An 18,407-nucleotide genomic window follows, 5' to 3' on the forward strand; every position below is an offset into this window, starting at 1 on the left:
ATAAAGCAATTGACTAGCAATAATTTTTATTTACCCCTTAAATACTATGCACAGTAAAGGATAAGGATTAAATATTTAGTACAATCATTTGTCTCGACTACAATTATTATACTACTACTTCTTTTTCTACACATCTTGTTCTTACCCTCATCAACAATGTAATTTAATTTTAATTTAATAAGTTTTAGATGTTAAGTTAAAAATGTAATCAATTTTTTATGCATTACTTGTAATAACACTGCGCTTTGAAATTGAACTCATACATTATTTTTCGTTGTGTTCTTCTTCCTTCTTTCTTCTTCTTCTTCTACTTCTCCTACTTCCTTTTTTACAGTCCACTATTTCCACTTGTCAAATCTTCTGTGTTTGATTAATAATAAATAAATAAAATAAATTACTAAATATAAGCATTAAACAACATTTTCCACAATATTCCATTGCTGATTTATCTGCTACTATGTTAAAGCTTCATTTCTATTAACTTACATATATTCAAGGGGGATAGAGTTAATTTCCTTATGTGCACTTATGTACGAATACATTTGCAAATATCATTGGTACGTATATAGTGAATATCTGCTTATACAAATGTGTGAATACAAGTTTTGTGTGAGGAAACATTAAAAAAACTCCGCAAATCGAGTTGAACGATTCTTAATATAATATCTCCCAGGTACGTAAAAGCATCGCTAACACCCAAATTAATATGTTTTTTTAATTTCTCTTAAATATTTTCATTTTTGCACTATTGTGTAATTATGTCTGCAACTAATACCGTTATTAGGTTGTAAAAACTAATAAGCTGCTTCAAATTTCTGACAAGCCCTTTGGCCAGGCCTTAATGAGGAGGCCGTGTGAATGGGAAAAACTAAATGCAGGCGAAACAGTATCCACACCTAACGAATCGGAAACGCCAAGTGTAATGTAATAATTATAGCGAAAACTTAGAAATCAAGACGAAGAAATCAGCAAATAATATTTGGCAATTGTTAACGGCAACAATGGAACCGATTCGTTGCGCAGCATAGCAACGTTAACTAGGTAGAGCTAAACATATCGAAAGCAAATAAAATATGTACATGTGTACGTGCATGGGAGTAGGCACAAAAACTTATAAATATGTACATATACTGCTACAGGGAATTAATTATTGCTAACAGCGTTTTTTAATATTTCATTTTATTTCTTAACTCGTACTTTGCTCTTTTTCCTCAGTAACTACAACAGTGTGATGCTGGTGTGGTACGCCAACAACAATTCTGAGGTATGGCTGCTTACGAATGTATGTATGCACATATGTGCGAGTTTATGTAAGTTAGCAAAGGTAATTAGTTTTTCAAAAATCAGAAACAAACAAACATCATCAGAGTCGGCAACTAAGAAACAAAAACAAAGACAAAGCCAATAAAAACAATATGAAAAATGAGTAGAAAAACCACGGCATTTGTTAATTTTGCAACAGTAGCGAAAAGCCGCCCCCGGCAACTTGTTGTGAAGATGGGGGAATGTCGCGCTCTGTACGCCGTCACTTAGATGTGTGCTTCGGAGAGTAGGTCAGGTACATAACTTGCTATTTTTCTCAATAACTTAATGCTTAGCTGCATTGAAATTTTATTTTTGTATGCGCAATACAGCAGCGGAAACAGTCGTTGCGAAAAAACTTCGAATGATAGATCAACTCGCATATGAGCATCAATCTTCACACTTTTTACAAAGGCAATCCACTTAATTAATACGAACATTATATCGTACAGGAAGGCACCTTATTCACTTCCTCCGAGATATTGCAATATTTGCTTAATATGGGTTTATAAAAATAAATCGATCGGATTACGTTTGGCATGAGGAATTACCCAATTCGACATTTTTAATATCCAAAAAACATTGCCGTTTATTCGAAAATATCAGGTCAGTCCATAAGTTCGTGCGTATTTTACCCATAATTTCACTTTTGTATGATTTTTGCATACAAAAAATTATTCGCGGAATATAACGGAACTATTTATATTATATTTTCTTTGATATATTGTGCATTCAACAAGTGATTTTAATGGCGAATAGAAGCACGAGTTGTTAAAAAATAAAATGGAATCTTCAAACGCGTATAAAAGGCATATTTTGTATTTTTTTATAAAAGTGGTAAAAATGCAACTACTGCAGCTGCAGAAATAAACACTGTTCACAGAGAGAATACCGTGAGTGTAAGGACTGCGCAAAAGTGGATTTCAAAATTCCGAAGTGGTAACTGCGACGTGGAGGATGCCCCGCGTGCTGGTCATCCTGAAGTCTTTAACTCCGACGCCTTGCTCGAACTCGTGGAAGCTGAGCCAAATTTGACAGTCGATATGATAGTTCAGAGGATAAGTTCATCGCAGGGAACAGATCACAGGCACCTGGTTCAGTTGGGAAAGGTTTCAAAGCTGGGAAAATGGGTTCCGTATAGACTTTCCGTCGCCAACCTTCAGCAGAGAGTGAATGTGTGTTCTCAGCTGCTGCAATGGCTTGAAAATGAAAGTTTTTTGAACCGTATCGTTACTGGTGATGAAAAATGGGTCCTTTATAATAATCCTGTTCGCAAATGCCAATGGTTAGATAAAGATGAAACACTAGAACCAACCCCTAGAGATGGCCTTCACCCCAAGAAGATTCTCCTATCTATTTGGTGGGATATGGCCGTTGCTGTTTATTATGAACTTCTGGAACCAAACCAGACGATAACTGCAGATTATTATTCCCATCAGCTATCAAACCTGAATGAGGCGCTTAACAAAAATCGACCGTCTTTAGTGAATAGACGCAAAGTTTTGTTTCACCACGACAACGCAAGACCTCATACGAGCTCGGATGGGAGCTGATGCCGCATCCACCATACTCTCCGGATATTGCACCTTGTGATTATCACATTTTCCGTGGACTTCAATCCCATAGGAGTAACACGAACTCCTCCTCAGAAGAAGCTATAAAAAGGGATATCGAAGCGTATTTTGGCTCCAAGGACAACATATTTTTTGAGCAGGGATTTAAAAATTTGCCTAAACTTTGGAAAGACATTGTAAATAATGAAAGAAAATATATAATTGATTAATAAATTCTTTAAATATATTTTTTATTAATTTTAAAACCACCTTTAAAAATCGCACGAACTTATGGACTGACCTGATTGTTCATTCACGTAATATATATTTTGTAGGAGATAACTGAAATTAATTAGAATAGATATTACGACAGCAGGAATAACGTTTTGTTATTTAAAAAGTGCTGGGGAAAATTCAACGTCGGAAAAAACTTAATGCGTATGAATTACCTATGTATACATATATAAAAGTCTGTAAGTTATTAATAAAACGTGTTAGCTCTTAAACGTGCAATAAGGAAGAGAAACGACGGTATATCAGTTTTATTCTCCTAAGCTGAGTGCGAATAAGTAAATGTTAAATACTAAATTTGCGCATTGTTGAATTAAAACTAATACCAAGAAGACGAATTTAGGAGTGGTGTTGACACTTATATATTGCATTTCATAACTATAGCATGGGGTTTTTATGCTGGCGGTCTTGTGCATTTTCTCTACAAAAGGAATGCTCGACAATTTTTTAGTTATATGGAACAAAACATACAACACCGCGTGCAAAAAAATTGTCAGAAATCACGGTGATTTTTGAGCCATTTCAAACTTGTACTTTATGTTGGGTATCAATAAACCACAAAATTTCAAATATTTTTTAAAAAATTTTGATTAAAAAGTTGAAATTTTGATGAAAATTTGTTGAGATTAAAACCTTCACAACGTTTGGAACTGAATTATATTTCCATAAAAAATTATTAAAATTTAATAAGAAACGAACAAATTTTTATATAGTACATACATATATATTATATGCCATATTTGCTCAATATATTTTGCTGAAGTATTTATGATACCTCTCCAGCAGCAGAATATAAAAGTGTGACTCTAAAAACCAAACAAAACGGTGGACAAATTTCAGTATTGCAAAAACTGAAAGAGGTACTCCGAAAACCTCGACCCAAAGAATGTTTTACTATAGGTTTACGTATTTATATGAAAAAAATGATGTTACCTCATGTAGCATAAACCGCTAAGCGAAAGAAGTAACATAACTTCTTCTTGATTGACGCGATAAGGGCTTACGTGATTTTGGCCGATTTTAACAAATCGCGCCTGTAATTAATCATATTTCTCCTGCTAACCGGCACCAACTTGGGCACACCAAGTTAATCCAAGTCCCGCTCCACCTGATCTTTCCAACGCAGAGGAGGTCTTTATCTTCCTCTGCCCCTACCAGCTGTTACCGCATCGAATACTTTCAGAGCCGGAGCGTTGAACACTTTTTTCACAAATTTTCAAATTTATTCGTTAAGATTGTAAAAATAGTAATAATATTGGATGTTTATTTTAGCTGCATGAGGATTATCGATATCGATAACTATGATTTGATGGCAGGGAATGGCAAATTGTGTTGACGTTTCTGTTCGATAAGGTTTGGCAAGTCATCATGAATTGTTTAACGCCAGAACATCGCTTCAAAATTGTGGAAATTTTCTTTGAAAAGAAATAAATATGTTTGCAAAGATTATACACCGAAGTGTTGAAGAAGACGCCGAATTGTTGATCCGTCGTCGTTTTAAACTTGTTGGCCCTTTCCTTCGACAACGCGGAAAGTCTTACGGAAGTATCTTGGATTGTGTGACAATAAAATTGACGTCTTTGCGTTCTTCAAATTTTCATCACCTCCTTATCTAGTTCAGTCACCATTAATCTTTTCGTTTTTGTGTTAATGTTCCTTTCAAAGAATGCAGAGCGAATGAACGTCTCTGACAAAAAACAAATAAAAGGAATCGCTTTATGCTTTACGTTAATGGTTGTCCAGATATTGAAACAATATAAACTTTAAAAGATCGAAATAGACTACTATCGGACGAGAGAAAGTACCATTGCACGTACTAAAGAACCATCCATGCCTTCCACGTCTAAATCCGTAAAGAAGGTTTGCTATCATACTATTCGTTTGGTTCAGTCAGTCGAGAACATTGCATATGAAGCCGAGAACATTAATTTCAGCTGTAGTGAGCAGATTACTATATTTCAAAATTCCAAATATTTCTGATTTATTCACATAAACTCCTTCTTATCTTCAAAATGCCCCTCGATAAAATAGTCAAAAGACGTTAAATCGGGTCATCCTGCCGTTCAAATTGCTGCGTCGCGAAATTATTCTTTCTGGGAGTTTTGTTTGCAGTAAATTGGTTTTCCCCGAATAAAAATCTCCCTTTATAAGTTGGTTGATTGCAGTTGGCAGATGTATTTTTATGATTATGTTAAGAGGGACGGCTTCACTGGTTCACCGTACGTAAAAGATAAAGAAAAATCTGAGCGAGGTGTTTTAAACAAATTGCAAAACAAAACAAAAATTCCAAAAAAAAAAAAAATTCATTTTACTTGTTTGTAAATTTCGTTTAAAAAGTATATTACACTGTGCGACAATTTTGGGGTCATCCAAATCAAACCACACCGGACCTTTTTTTTCTGAAAATATACCTATTCAATAGCAAAACCCTCGCTGGGTTTTTAAAAGTTAGCTCGATTTTTTTTTTATAGCGTTTTGAAGTTTTCTATTTTCATGAGATTTTGGAGTTTTACCTGTACGCTAAATTTGACTTATAAATCGACCTTTGTTTGATTTAATCGATTTATTTTGTCATAGCTTGATGCAGAAATTTCGTACATCTACAAATAAACTTATTTTGAGAAGAACCTATATCTCAAAACGCAATTTTGAATACCAAAATTTCGAAAAATTGTATGTTTTTACCATTTTTTACTGTAATTATGAAAATAATTAAAATTTCTCACTATTTCTTCTAGCAAAAATGTTGCAAAATGTACTAAAAAAGTCATTTATAAGATAAAAACATAAAACTGAACTTTAAATTTGTTATTTTCTAAAAAAATAAATTTTTAACAAGATTTTTCTTCATAAAAGTAATTTTTTTATACTCTGCTTTAAATTTTTTTTTAATATCTAAAAACTCTGTAGATAAAAATATTAAATAGATTAAGTAAAAAGAATATAGACTTGAATTCTTATAATTTTTTTTTTTTTTTTATTAAAATAAAGAATTTTTACGTACTAAAACCTTAGAGACGAGCTCTTTTCGACAATGATTGAATTTCAACATCATCATTATCAGAGTAATCAGATTCATCAGTAAAGAATTCCATGCCTGTCTCTTCTTCTTCTACCTCATATTCTTTTTCCTCCTGGTTACTCCATTTTCCTTCATTTTTTTTTTTATGAGTTGGTTTTGTCAAGTAAAACAGCTTTTAAACTAAATTTCGAACTGTCAATAAATAGCCTCTAGTCGTCTGGACTGTATTTAATTCCCATTTCACTCATCAACTTTACAATATTGTGACAATGAGCAAACGTCTTTTCCTCATTAACCGTAAAACAATGATTGAATTGTTCTTTCCTATTTCGATACGCCGTAACTTTCGTACCTCTTTCTAACAAGTTATTTGATTTTAACATTGATGCTAATATTTCTGATTTCCGCTGTGTTAGTTCCAATTTAGCAACAATTTCATCTAATTTACTTTGCGTTATTAGAATCGGCTGGTCTGACGTTGATGGTTCGGGAACATACTCGGAATGTATATTATATCAAATAATGATGGCTGTGTCATAACAGAAAAAGATTCACTTAAAACATCAAAATTGGGACATTTTGGCACTGGAATATTTTCATTAAGATCAAGCGGTAATTGTACACACTGGACTGAAACGTATTTTTTGTTTTTCGCTTTCTTTTTGTTCAATCCGATCACAGTATTTGCACAACTATAACAATTTTTTGGATCATGTTCTTCTGGATTGTGCCATAGCATTGGCATTCCAAAAGGCATTCTGCTTTGTTTTTTGTGCAACCAATTAACTAAACCAACATAACAAGCTCTACACACTATGTTTGGAGCCCAAGGTACATTCAAAATAACTTCTCGATCAAAATAATGTCTGTATGCCACAGTAAAATCATCACTGATTGATCCATGCTTTTCACTCGCTGGTGTGAAACGTCCACAACAATAGCAGAAAACGTTAATATTTGCAGGACAACTGTACATTTTTTATTTTCTTAATTCATAACAAATTCACGTAAATGAAATTAATAAATTCAAATATGTTAACAAAAACCGTATTGTTCACAAAATATTTAGCGCGTCAAATGTGTTTTAGGAGTTGTTATGCACGAACCTGATCTCGCAAGACTGCTGCGATCTTAGAACAGGTAAAATCGTTGGGAACAAATTTTGGAATTTCTAAAACAAACATTTCCTGATAAGACAGACTACAACCTTCTTTATACTTTTTATTTTGGAATGTGTGCTAGCCACTTTTCTATGTACTTAACAGGCTAAAAGTCTTGTGAGACCAATCTTGCTTTTCACTACTCACGATCACATTTTGTTACATCCAATATTCATTGGAAAACCGTATCTGGAAAAAATACTAGCAAAAATAGAAAAATCTGAAAATGTGTATAACGGGTGGTTACGTATAAAATTATTTTCATAATTACAGTAAAAAATGGTAAAAACATACAATTTTTCGAAATTTTGGTATTCAAAATTGCGTATTGAGATATATGTAGGTTCTTCTCAAAATAAGTTTATTTGTACATGTACGAAATTTCTGCATCAAGCTATGACAAAATAAATCGGTTAAATCAAATAAAGGTCGGTTTATAAGTCAAATTTAGCGTACAGGTAAAACTCCAAAATCTCATGAAAATAGAAAACTTCAAAACGCTATAAAAAAAAAAAAATCGAGCTAACTTTTAAAAACCCAGCGAGGGTTTTGCTATTGAATAGGTATATTTTCAGAAAAAAAAGGTCCGGTGCGGTTTGATTTTTGATGTCGCACTGTGTTATTGCTAAAAATTAAAAAAAAAACGTGTATATTAAAATATTAGAAAGAAGGTATTTCACTTTAAAAAGCTCTACATCACCATTTTCAACATTGAATAAATCTCAAACTTATTGAATTTGTTTTCAAAATTTCTTTAGTTTACTTTTCATTATATTTAAACCTACAAATAAAAGAAAAAATTTACAATGCTCAAAATACATTTGTAGATCCATTGACATGGAATCGCTCAGCGATAAACCTATTTTTGGTAATAGCTGCTTGGGAGCTAAACTTTCGCCTCATTTTGAAGGGTCGTGAAAAAATAATATTTGCTACTAGAAAGTACTTACCAGAAAGGCGCCTCGAGTTGGGTGTTGGTGTATAAAACAGGCATTAATTTTCCATTATATTTTCAAAATAATAATAAAAATATCAGTAACAGTTTTAAAATCACTCAATTTCCTATCAATTAGGTACCTTAAATTTAACGAAAGTCGGTATCGTTAATTGAAACATAAAACCCAAAATGCTTAAAACCTAACCATGTGCTTTGGCAGCAAAACTCCTATTTATGTGGGTGTTGAGGTTTTCATCTTTTGCTGTTTTATACCCAAGAATAAACTTTAAGTTTAATGCTTTAAAAAGGAGGTATGACAGCCCTAAACTTAAAATGAGAAAATATATACTTTTTAATGAAATTTTAATTTATTAGAAGGTCATTCGCTCTGTTAGAGAATTAGAAAGACAAAAATGTGATGGCTAATTATTTTTATCGTTAAAATTATTATAACTACTAAAAGTGAAAATTTTGAACAACCAGTTCAATTAAATATGCAGATTTTGGAATGATTTGTTTACCATACACATAAAAGGCTCATTCAGTTGGTTCAACTCGAAAAAGTGAAATTCCTATTATTTTGATAGACTAAAATGCTCAAACTGAAGGGGCTGGCTGCAAAAACATACCGGTATTATATTCTAGCGGTCTTAAACACATTTTTTTGATCTTGTTCTAGCTCCTCCTTCGATGCCGTCTTTATCTCGTCAATCGGAGCGTAGCGTCGTCCTTTCATGGGCCTCTTCAGTTTCGGGTACAAGAAAAAGGCACAGCGGGCCAGATCTGGGGAATACGTTGGTTGTGGCATCATTAGCTTGTTGTTTTTGGCCAAAAAGTCGTGCACAAGCAACGATGTGTAAGCAGGGGCATTATGGTGATGCAAGAGCCAATTCTCGTTCTTCCACAAATACGGGCGTTTCTGGCGGATTGCTTGGCGCAAATTGCGCATAACTTGCAGGTAATATTTCTTATTGACCGTCTTATCCCGTGACAAGAACTCATGATGCACAACGCCCCTGCAATCAAAGAAAACGGTAAGCAAAACTTTTACATTCGACCGCACTTGGGGCGCTTTTTTCGGTCTTGGTTCGTGCGGCAGATTCCCTTGAGATGATTGAGCTTTGGTTTCCACGTCATAACCATAAACCCACGATTCGTCACCAGTTATGACCCTCTGGAGTAAATTTGCGTCGTCGCGGGCAGAGTCTAACATCTCATTAGCAATGCTGCTTTTGGTCGAAATTGAGCAGTTTTAGTACGAATTTTGCGGCGACCCGTCTCATGCCCAAGTCATTGAAAAAAATCGAATGGCATGAGCCAATCGATATGTCCAGGCCCTCAGCAACTTCTCTAACGGTGATTCAATGATTGGCACATACCATTTTCTTCACTTCATCAATTTTCTCGTCTGTTGTTGAACTGCTCGGGCGTCCGGCACGCTTTTCGTCGTTCACATCTTCTCGGCCTGCGAAAATTCAAAATTCGCGATACTATTTAAACACAACTCAGGTGGCGCAAAAGTAAGCTTGCAATATTTTTTGGCTGTAATTAAAAAAAAAATGAAAAACTTTGATTCTTCTTGTGGATTATTTTTATTTGGTCTTTTAATTTTTTTTTACATCAAGTCGAGAATATGATGTCATGTAAATGGCCGCCGCCACAGTTGATTGTCATTTGAGCCCTTTTTATGGCATTTTCCATCACTTTGGCCAAAACTTCCGGCGATAGGTCCTCACATTCTTGACGGATATTATCTTTAAGAGCTGCAAGAGTCTGAGGCTTGTTGACATAAACCCGCGACTTCAAAAAGCCCCACAAAAAGAAGTCTGGAGCGGTCAAATCAGGCAGTCTTGCTGGGCAGTGCAAATCGCCAAAACGGGAGATTAGGCGCCCGGGAAATGCATCTTCAGCATATCGGTTGTGGCCCGTGCAGTGTGTGCCGTTGCACCGTCCTGTTGGAACCACATGTCTTCCAATCCCAATTCATCAAGTTGCGGCAAAAAGAACTCGTTGATCATTGCTCTGTAGCGCTCACCATTCACAGTAACCGTTTGGCCCGCGACGTCTTCGAAGAAAAAAGGTCCAATGACCCCACCAAACAATTACTTTGAGCGGGTGCAATGGCTCTTCGTGGGTTACACGCGGATTTTCAGTGCCCCAGAAGCGTAAATTTTGCTTATTTACGTACCCGCTAAGATGGAAATGGGCCTCATCACTCATGAATATTTTTGATAAAAAATCATCTTCCTCTTGGTGGTGATTAAGGATGGCTTGAGCGTATGTTAGACGCGATTGGCCGTCAGCAGCTAACAGCTGATGCACCGTCTGGACTTTGTACGGAAACATCTTCAAATCATGTACCAAAATTCGCTGTAAAGACCGTCGACTGAAACCCATTTGCGTGGCACGTCGTCTAGTCGATGTCGACGGCGCTTCCATGACATCCTCGGCTACAGCAGCAATATTCTCTGCAGAACGGCTACTCCGGGGTCTGCCACGCCTGGCAGCATCTCGTGTTGTGCCAGTCTCTTCGAGGCGAGCGGCTAAACGTCGCAGTGTTTCACCAGTAGGCGTTGGACGGCGAGGAAATCTGCGACGAAATTCACGTTGTGCCAAAGTCACCGACCGAGTATTGGTCAAATAAATAGTCAGCAATATTCCGCGTTCTGGAGCAGTGTAGCGTAACATTGTTTATTAACGTGTATTTCGCATGTGTTTCCTACACAAATGTCAAAACAGAACTGACATTAGGGGCCAATCGCAAAATTTATAGCATTTGCTGATAGGAGGATTACTTTAGCACTACCATGTTACATATATGTAGCTTAGTTTTGTCAAAGGCGAATTTTCATCTCTTTTAATTCCATTTATATAAGGAGTGATTTTCTTTTAGAGGAATAATAAAAAAGGGGGCTACAAGTCGGCTTCTAAAAGAAGGCGAGGTATTCGAATTTTTCTCAAATTTGGTTGAAGAAATCTATGATTTTGGTGACGATGATAGTGTCCTGGACTTGTCAATATATAATGTACACTTTCTTTTGATGCTGACTGTATATGCAAAAAAAGTACGCGAATTACATAATGGGGTAAAGTTCACCCAACACGTTTTTAGGTTCTGCATGAATTCGGTGCGCACCAACTACTGAGGACTTTCTACATACATTCGAAGAGTAAAATCGACGTTGTTAAAATACAGCAAACGGTATATATCCAGGTTTTAGAAATAAACAAACCACAACCCATCAAATATATTGAGGGGTGACTCACACCCCAGTGGGTCTCTCGAAGGTTAAATACAATGTAAATATATAAGAATTTGTATTGAACTTCGTGGTTAGTTTTTTTCGCATTCTCTAATACTTTGCTTTACAACTGTCACGTTCAAAATTTATTGCTCTGCAAATTCTTAATTTATGGTTTCGATACGCGTTGATTGAAAGCAGCTTAGTGACATCAGTGTCGTTTGTAAACACAAAAACTGTTAATCGCCTGTCAAAATGGCAAGTCATAAATCTAAAATACCTCTACATAGTTCTTTGTCCATTATTCATACACAAACATATACCACACACATACCTACCTACATCAGCCTCCCGAACGAGGCTAAACAAACAAGAATGAGTTCAAACAGCAATAACAAATGAACTATAGTATGCCACAAAGCGATTTGCAACACAACCACTTATTAAAAGGACGCTTATTACTAGAACTAAAAATTTGTCAGTTCATTATGAACGCGAATGGGCGAACTGGAATTAGAGCCAGTAAGTGGTTGCCAAACGAGTGCAGCGTGTCAACGATAAGTGATTGTAAATCAAAAATTCCCTCACAGAAAATTTTTGGCAACTAAAAAAAACAAAAATACATTCCCAATAATTACAGAGCAACAGGAAATACTGTACAAAAACTGTAAAGCTCATCAGCTAAAGCTGCATATAAATTATTATTGCCCCTAAACGACTTGTTCACTCAAGAAATGGGTGAGCAAAGAAAAGCCAAAAACACCATTTGAAATAGTAACAACAACTTGAAATTGAAGATGACAATCTGGGCAATGCATTAAAAAATGGGTCAAGTTGTTTTAACGAAGTGGCAAGCAAACAACAAATATAAGGCAAAAGCAACATGAGCAGCTGACGATTTTCAGAGGAAGAGGTGCAAGAAACCCGCAAATGTGTTGTTGCGGCGGCACAAGTGTATGCTGCAGATAGTGAGAGATATTATACGAGCACTGTGCCTCAATCAGCGTAAAAATAGCGTTGAAAGCAAAGCATTTAAAAAAATAAGAAATATAATATATTTTAAAAATGTCAAAAGGTGTCGAAGGTACAAAGCTGATTTTTGAGCTTAAAATTGACAGGAAAGCAACATGGGCATCAGCCAAACACATTTGCCTGCAAGGAAGGTGCAACATTTGCATTTACTGTTGCCGTTACCTAGGTAGGGAAATTTACTAGTTAGCTTTTCGATAGCGCGGAGCTAACGATTGACTAGACTTAGTAGACCCAGTTTTTGATAGTTTCGCAATATTTCGGCTTGATTAAAAAAACCGCTAGTTAGGACTTGTTTTGAATTATTAATAGTATTCATATGAGCCAACAAAATAGGATTAGATAAATTAAATTAGTTAAACGAGTAAAGATGTAAACTGTTGATTTTATGTAATACAGCTAGTGGTAACAAAGTCATTACCACACCGGTTCTTAAATACATAAAAATGCTCTCGTTCCAAACTAACATAGGATTTTTCGTGCGAATTCCACACAACTTGTGTATCTATGTATTCACTTGTGTAAATAAAGCGTTTTTCAGTAAGAGCGCTTCAACTTTTTTTTTTTAATAAAACACAAACGGTTTGACTTTTTTAACTAATTTTTTTTTTATTATCGAGTTTGAACATATACATTTAAGTATGAAATTCGATTTCATTTGCATGACCACCGCGTGCACGTTTTACGAAGTCCAATCGTTGAACCCAATTTTTGACCACTCTTTTGCATAAATCGGCCGAAATTCCAGCAATTTCGCGTTCAATATTGGCTCTGAGCTCACAAATCGTCGCCGGCTTGTTACTGTTGACCAATGACTTCACATAACCCCAACACGGGACGACTTGTTAAATGGACCGTAAAATGGCCGTAATGCTCTTAAAGTAGCAGCAACAGAACGATTATTTTCATAAAAAATTTTCACGATTTGCAATCGTTGCTCAAGTGTGTAGCGTTCCATGATGAAATGTATACTAATGAAGTTTACAAATGACAAGCGAAAAATAAAAAATTTTGCGTCGTTCGCTCTCCCTATCGGAAAAAAGTTGAAGCGCACCTATTGAAAAACGCCTTATATGTATGTGAGCGGTGACAGGCGCGCAACTAGGGTTTTTTCGTGGGTGTTTTGTATAAGTTTCTCTTGTAGTTATAAAAAAATTAGTAATAATGCAAAAAAAAAAAAGGTTATGAAAAGAAATTAAATCTAAATATCAATGGAACAAATACAGACATTTGGTCGCGTGAAAATAAAAGAAGTCTTGTTTTCAGCAAGTTTTTATAAAATTCTTTGCAATGTGTGAATTTAAGTCAAAGCTTACTTGTGCGAATAGTAACTGAACACACGTATTCTTACGCTCTTAGAATCAGTCGTTGTGCTGACCATAGATGACTAGATGCGAAACTCCTTTTCTCGTGAGAGCGCAGCCAAAATATGCATTTTTAAAACATTCTTCAGTAATGTCACATCGGAAGAAACTTTGATTGTGTATTTTTTTAAACAAACCGTTGTGGTTGATATTTAGTGTACGGTTCCCCAGTAGACTTTTATCATCCGAATACACCTACTTATAATAAAAATAAACCTACTTATAATAATCAGCATAAAATTTATAAATAAGCAAAAATTCAAATAAAGAAATTATTCAAAATTGAAGCCTAAAGGCAGTGAATACGAAAAATGTAATTATAATGAAGTACGTAAAATATTGCAATTTTTGAATATAATGTAAAGAGTGAGTAAGAAAAAACAAATTTATAAAACAACGAACAGAATATGTTAAAACAGAATATAAGCAAATAATAATAATATTGATTAACAGGGTTAACTTTTAACTTTTATAACTTATAAATAGTTAACAAAAGCATTATTGTCAAATTTCCCAAACTCAAATTCGAGCCCCTTACCCAAGCTTTTTACCCATAAAATATTTACATATATAAAAATTTACATATGTACATAAACCAACACCCAGTTTTCAATAAAATTACATATATGTAAAACGTATTCATACATTTACAAAAGACAAATTAAAAATAGAAGCCGAAAAGGATATACGAGGTTTTGGACAAGTCGAAAAACACACTCTAATTTAAATTTTTACGTTCCCATTAAATTTATATTAAAATCAATAATTAGCAATATTTAAATCACGAAATTTTTCCATTTTTGGTGCCTAATTTCTGGCATCCGCCATTCGCCTATCAGCTGTCCATCAGCCCAGGCATTGGTAATGCTGCCAAGTTGCCCAGGATGCGCTCACACAAAATGAAAAATGATTCTGACACCAACGAAATAATATTTATAAGCAGCGGTTTTGCTGGTAATTTTCGTACGCTACCGAAGACAAATATGAATAAAATGATTGAAAACAAATTTTATCATTCCAAAAGCATTTGGTCACATGCAGTGCCTTTGGTGTAACAGATCTATTAAAAGAACGCGTGAATATAACTTCAGTAGACCAAGGCGGAAAGAATTGAGAAAGTGTGGCCAATAAAAGGTCGTTAGCAGGCTCTCAGCGAATTTGAGAGGATCAGTTGATAGGCTGGCGTAGGTCGGCAAAACCCCTCCACTGAACCCTCCCCGAGGGTGCCGACTGGAAATAGGCACCACAGTTCTCATCCTGCACTCAGTTGGGAGGTAGCTAGCTAAGGTAAGACTCTGCGGATAAGTGTTCGTTACTCCTTAATAGTACAGCATTTGTAAATGGAGTTTTACCATGGTGTGAGGTAAAGGGCCGGATCAAGGTGTCATGCGACCCGTGCCGAGGATCAGCCTGGCTGGGGGCCCTTTTCAAAAATAGCCCAGTCGCTAACGTGAGCTTACGGATACCTGGCGCCCTCCGTAATAACTAGCCTTGCCTGTGTAGTTCGGAGCTATGCACAGGTGAACATCTCTTCTCCGACACTCGTGGGACCAACAAATGAACAATTCAAAAGATAAAAACCAAAAATCAAAAGGAACAAACAAATCAGAAGGGGCAGCAAGCTCCGAGAAGCGAGCAGCATTCAAAACGAGCTCTCAATCTGCCACCACGATGACTGTAGTCAAACTTAGTCAGAGTGGACCGGCGGCAAGCGCTGACACTGGGACTGAGGTTAAGCCTAGCCCCAGTACATCGGCACCTCCTGCGGTGGTTATCGGAACCAGACCAATTAGTCGACGTCCTGTGGCTATGCGGAGAGCTGGTGAAGAGACTGCCACAGGTAGCACCGAGGCCAGTGCTCCTGCCGGAAAATGGCCGACAGTAAGGATCACTGATCCAACTAAAGCAGGGTACCTGGAGAGGCGTAATGCCGCCAGGATACTCAAAAGGCTGCACGAATCTCCACCAACAACGGAGGAGCTGACGAAGGAGGTAAGGGAGTCGATAGAGTGGGCGAAGAAGGTTCTTCCTAACTTCACTCTCGAAAGGCCAACCACATCGTCAGCTGCCACCAAAAGACAGAGGTCTACTGAAGAGGTTAAACCGTCAGCGAAAAGACCGAAAAATCAAGGCATAGCGCCTAATAAAATGTTTGCGGAAGTGGCCCGCAATCGCATCATCATTGGTGTCCTGGATGAGGGTGATCCCGAAGGAAGAATTCCCAGAGCCCAATGGAAATGGGTGCAGGCCGCTCTGACCAACGTAACGCTGGAAGTGCTACTAAGCAATCCAGGTCCGCCCCCATCATGCACTGACGCTGGCTGGTACCAAGGCCAGATTAAAATTATAGCCTGCGACGACGAAAGATCGGTGGAGCTATACAAGACTGCAATAGCGAAGATCGGGGAAGTCTACCCTGGAGCGAAGCTCGTGGTAGTAGACAAAAAAGACATCCCGTCTCGACCGAGGGCACGAGTTTGGGTCCCTACACCCTCTGACCCACAGCAAGTCATGCAGATAATAAGTGCATGCAACCCAGGCCTTCCTACGGGGAGCTGGAAATTTGTCAAGGCCTTTGACAATACCGTAACAGTAGACGGTGTGGTGACGAAACGTGCCACAACGCAAGTAATGCTGTTACTAACAAACGATTCTCTAGAACCTTTGGCGAAAAGCGAAGGTATGATAAACTATGGTTTTGGCAAGGTTAAGGTCAGAACCTATAAAACAGATGCTGATGCCATCGACCAATTGGCCTCAGAAATTGGGATCCAGTCCCATCGCAGCTGTTAAAAGAGCTAATACTGGACAGCGAAGCCTGCGGCAAGATATTACTTATGGGAGGCGACGCAAACGCCCATCACACTACCTGGGGTAGTTCAGATATTAACGAGCGAGGTGAGTCACTCTTTAATTTTATTATGAGTACCAAATTATTGCTCTGCAATCGCGGTAATGAGCCTACCTTTATTGTACGTAATCGTCGGGAAGTTCTTGACATTACGTTAGTCTCAGACTCAATTATAGATAGAATAGTGAATTGGAGGGTACTTAATGCACATTCATTCTCTGATCACAGATATATAGAATGCACGCTCCAAGAAGAGGTCATTCATCCTAAAGCACTAAAATTTAGGAACCATAGGAAAACAAACTGGCTAAGATATTCCCAAGAACTAGCAGAACGTTTGCCCATGGATCCCCCCTTTAACCCCTCTAGCATAGAGGCATTAGACAATATGGTCAATAGACTGACTAATTGCTGCAACCAAGCCCTGCATAAGGCTTGTCCGGCAGCCAGGTATAGAGGGAAGAATAAGCCACCCTGGTGGACACCCGAACTGAAAAAGCTACAAAAGAATTGCAGGAAACAATTCAATAGAGCCAAACTCTCCTAAAGCGAATGTGAATGGGACCTATACTATGACAAATTAAAAATATATAAGAAAGAAATAAGAAAAGCAAAAAGGTCTTCATGGAGAACATTTTGTGGGGAGATCGAGACTACGGTGGAGGCATCTCGACTGAGGAAAATCCTAACCAAGTCTGCTCAACCCATAGGGTATCTTCAGAAGACCTATTACTAAATACCCACTTCCCAGGTAACTTAGAGGAAGCGATAACCGCCAATATTCCAACTTCGGATGCGGTACTAGGTACCGACATCCCCAACATTGTCACAGAAGCCAAGATAACTTGGGCTGTAGAAAATTTCCATCCATATAAAACACCGGGACCAGACGGGATAATCCGTGCGCAACTACAACAAACATTGGACAACATTATGCAATGGCTGATAACCATATTCAGAGCAGCATTACGACTAAACTACGTCCCCCTAAGATGGAGGGAAGTCAAAGTAGTTTTCATACCAAAGGCTGGTAGGAGCTCGCATACAAAGCCTAAAGACTTCAGACCTATTAGCCTTTCCTCATTCCTATTAAAGACGCTAGAGCGATTAATAGACGCCTTTATAAGGGAAAACTTGACCCCGTCGCTACTGGCGAGATCACAACACGCTTACTGTAAAGGTAGATGAGACACAGAGACAGCATTAAATTCACTAGTTTCAGAGATAGAGAAATCAATAGAGGACAAAGAGTATTTTCTGGTAGCCTTCCTAGACATAGAAGGCGCCATCCTACCGGAGGCCATAACAAGCGCAATGACTGACTTGGGTGTCGCCGAGGGCCTTGTGAAATTTACTAAACAGTTGCTACTAGGCAGGTTAGTAATTTCGACGTTGGGCCCCTCGACGATACGCAGATCCGTCAGGAGGGGCACCCCTCAGGGCGGTGTACTTTCTCCTCTGCTGTGGATTCTGCCAATGAATCAATTGTTGAAGAATCTAGAGGAAAGGAGAATACACGTAGTGGCCTACGCAGACGATGTTGCAATATTAATAACAGGGAAATTCCCAGATACCCTCTGCAATATAATGCAAAATGCTTTGAACGATGTAAGCCGGTGGGCTGCATCGAGTGGTCTTGGGGTAAATCCCAGCAAA

General features: G+C 37.2%; 2 protein-coding genes across 5 annotated transcripts in view; one reads left to right on the top strand and one right to left on the bottom strand.

Annotated features, from left to right (window-relative positions):
* Positions 1 to 18,407, bottom strand: part of LOC128859955 (uncharacterized) — a 451,250-nt gene that overhangs the window by 209,544 nt on the left and 223,299 nt on the right. The window lies entirely within an intron of this gene.
* LOC128861883 (uncharacterized) lies at positions 15,572 to 16,693 on the top strand. Its single transcript, XM_054100259.1, has one exon. It carries the CDS (start codon positions 15,572 to 15,574, stop codon positions 16,691 to 16,693), a length of 1,122 nt encoding a protein of 373 aa, XP_053956234.1.

This window comes from Anastrepha ludens, chromosome 4 (genome assembly GCF_028408465.1).
Source record: "Anastrepha ludens isolate Willacy chromosome 4, idAnaLude1.1, whole genome shotgun sequence".
Lineage (NCBI taxonomy): Eukaryota > Metazoa > Arthropoda > Insecta > Diptera > Tephritidae > Anastrepha > Anastrepha ludens.

What these genes read in the sequence shown, in the direction of transcription:
- LOC128861883 (XM_054100259.1), top strand. Translation starts at nt 15,572, where the DNA reads ATGACTGTAGTCAAACTTAGTCAGAGTGGACCGGCGGCAAGCGCTGAC.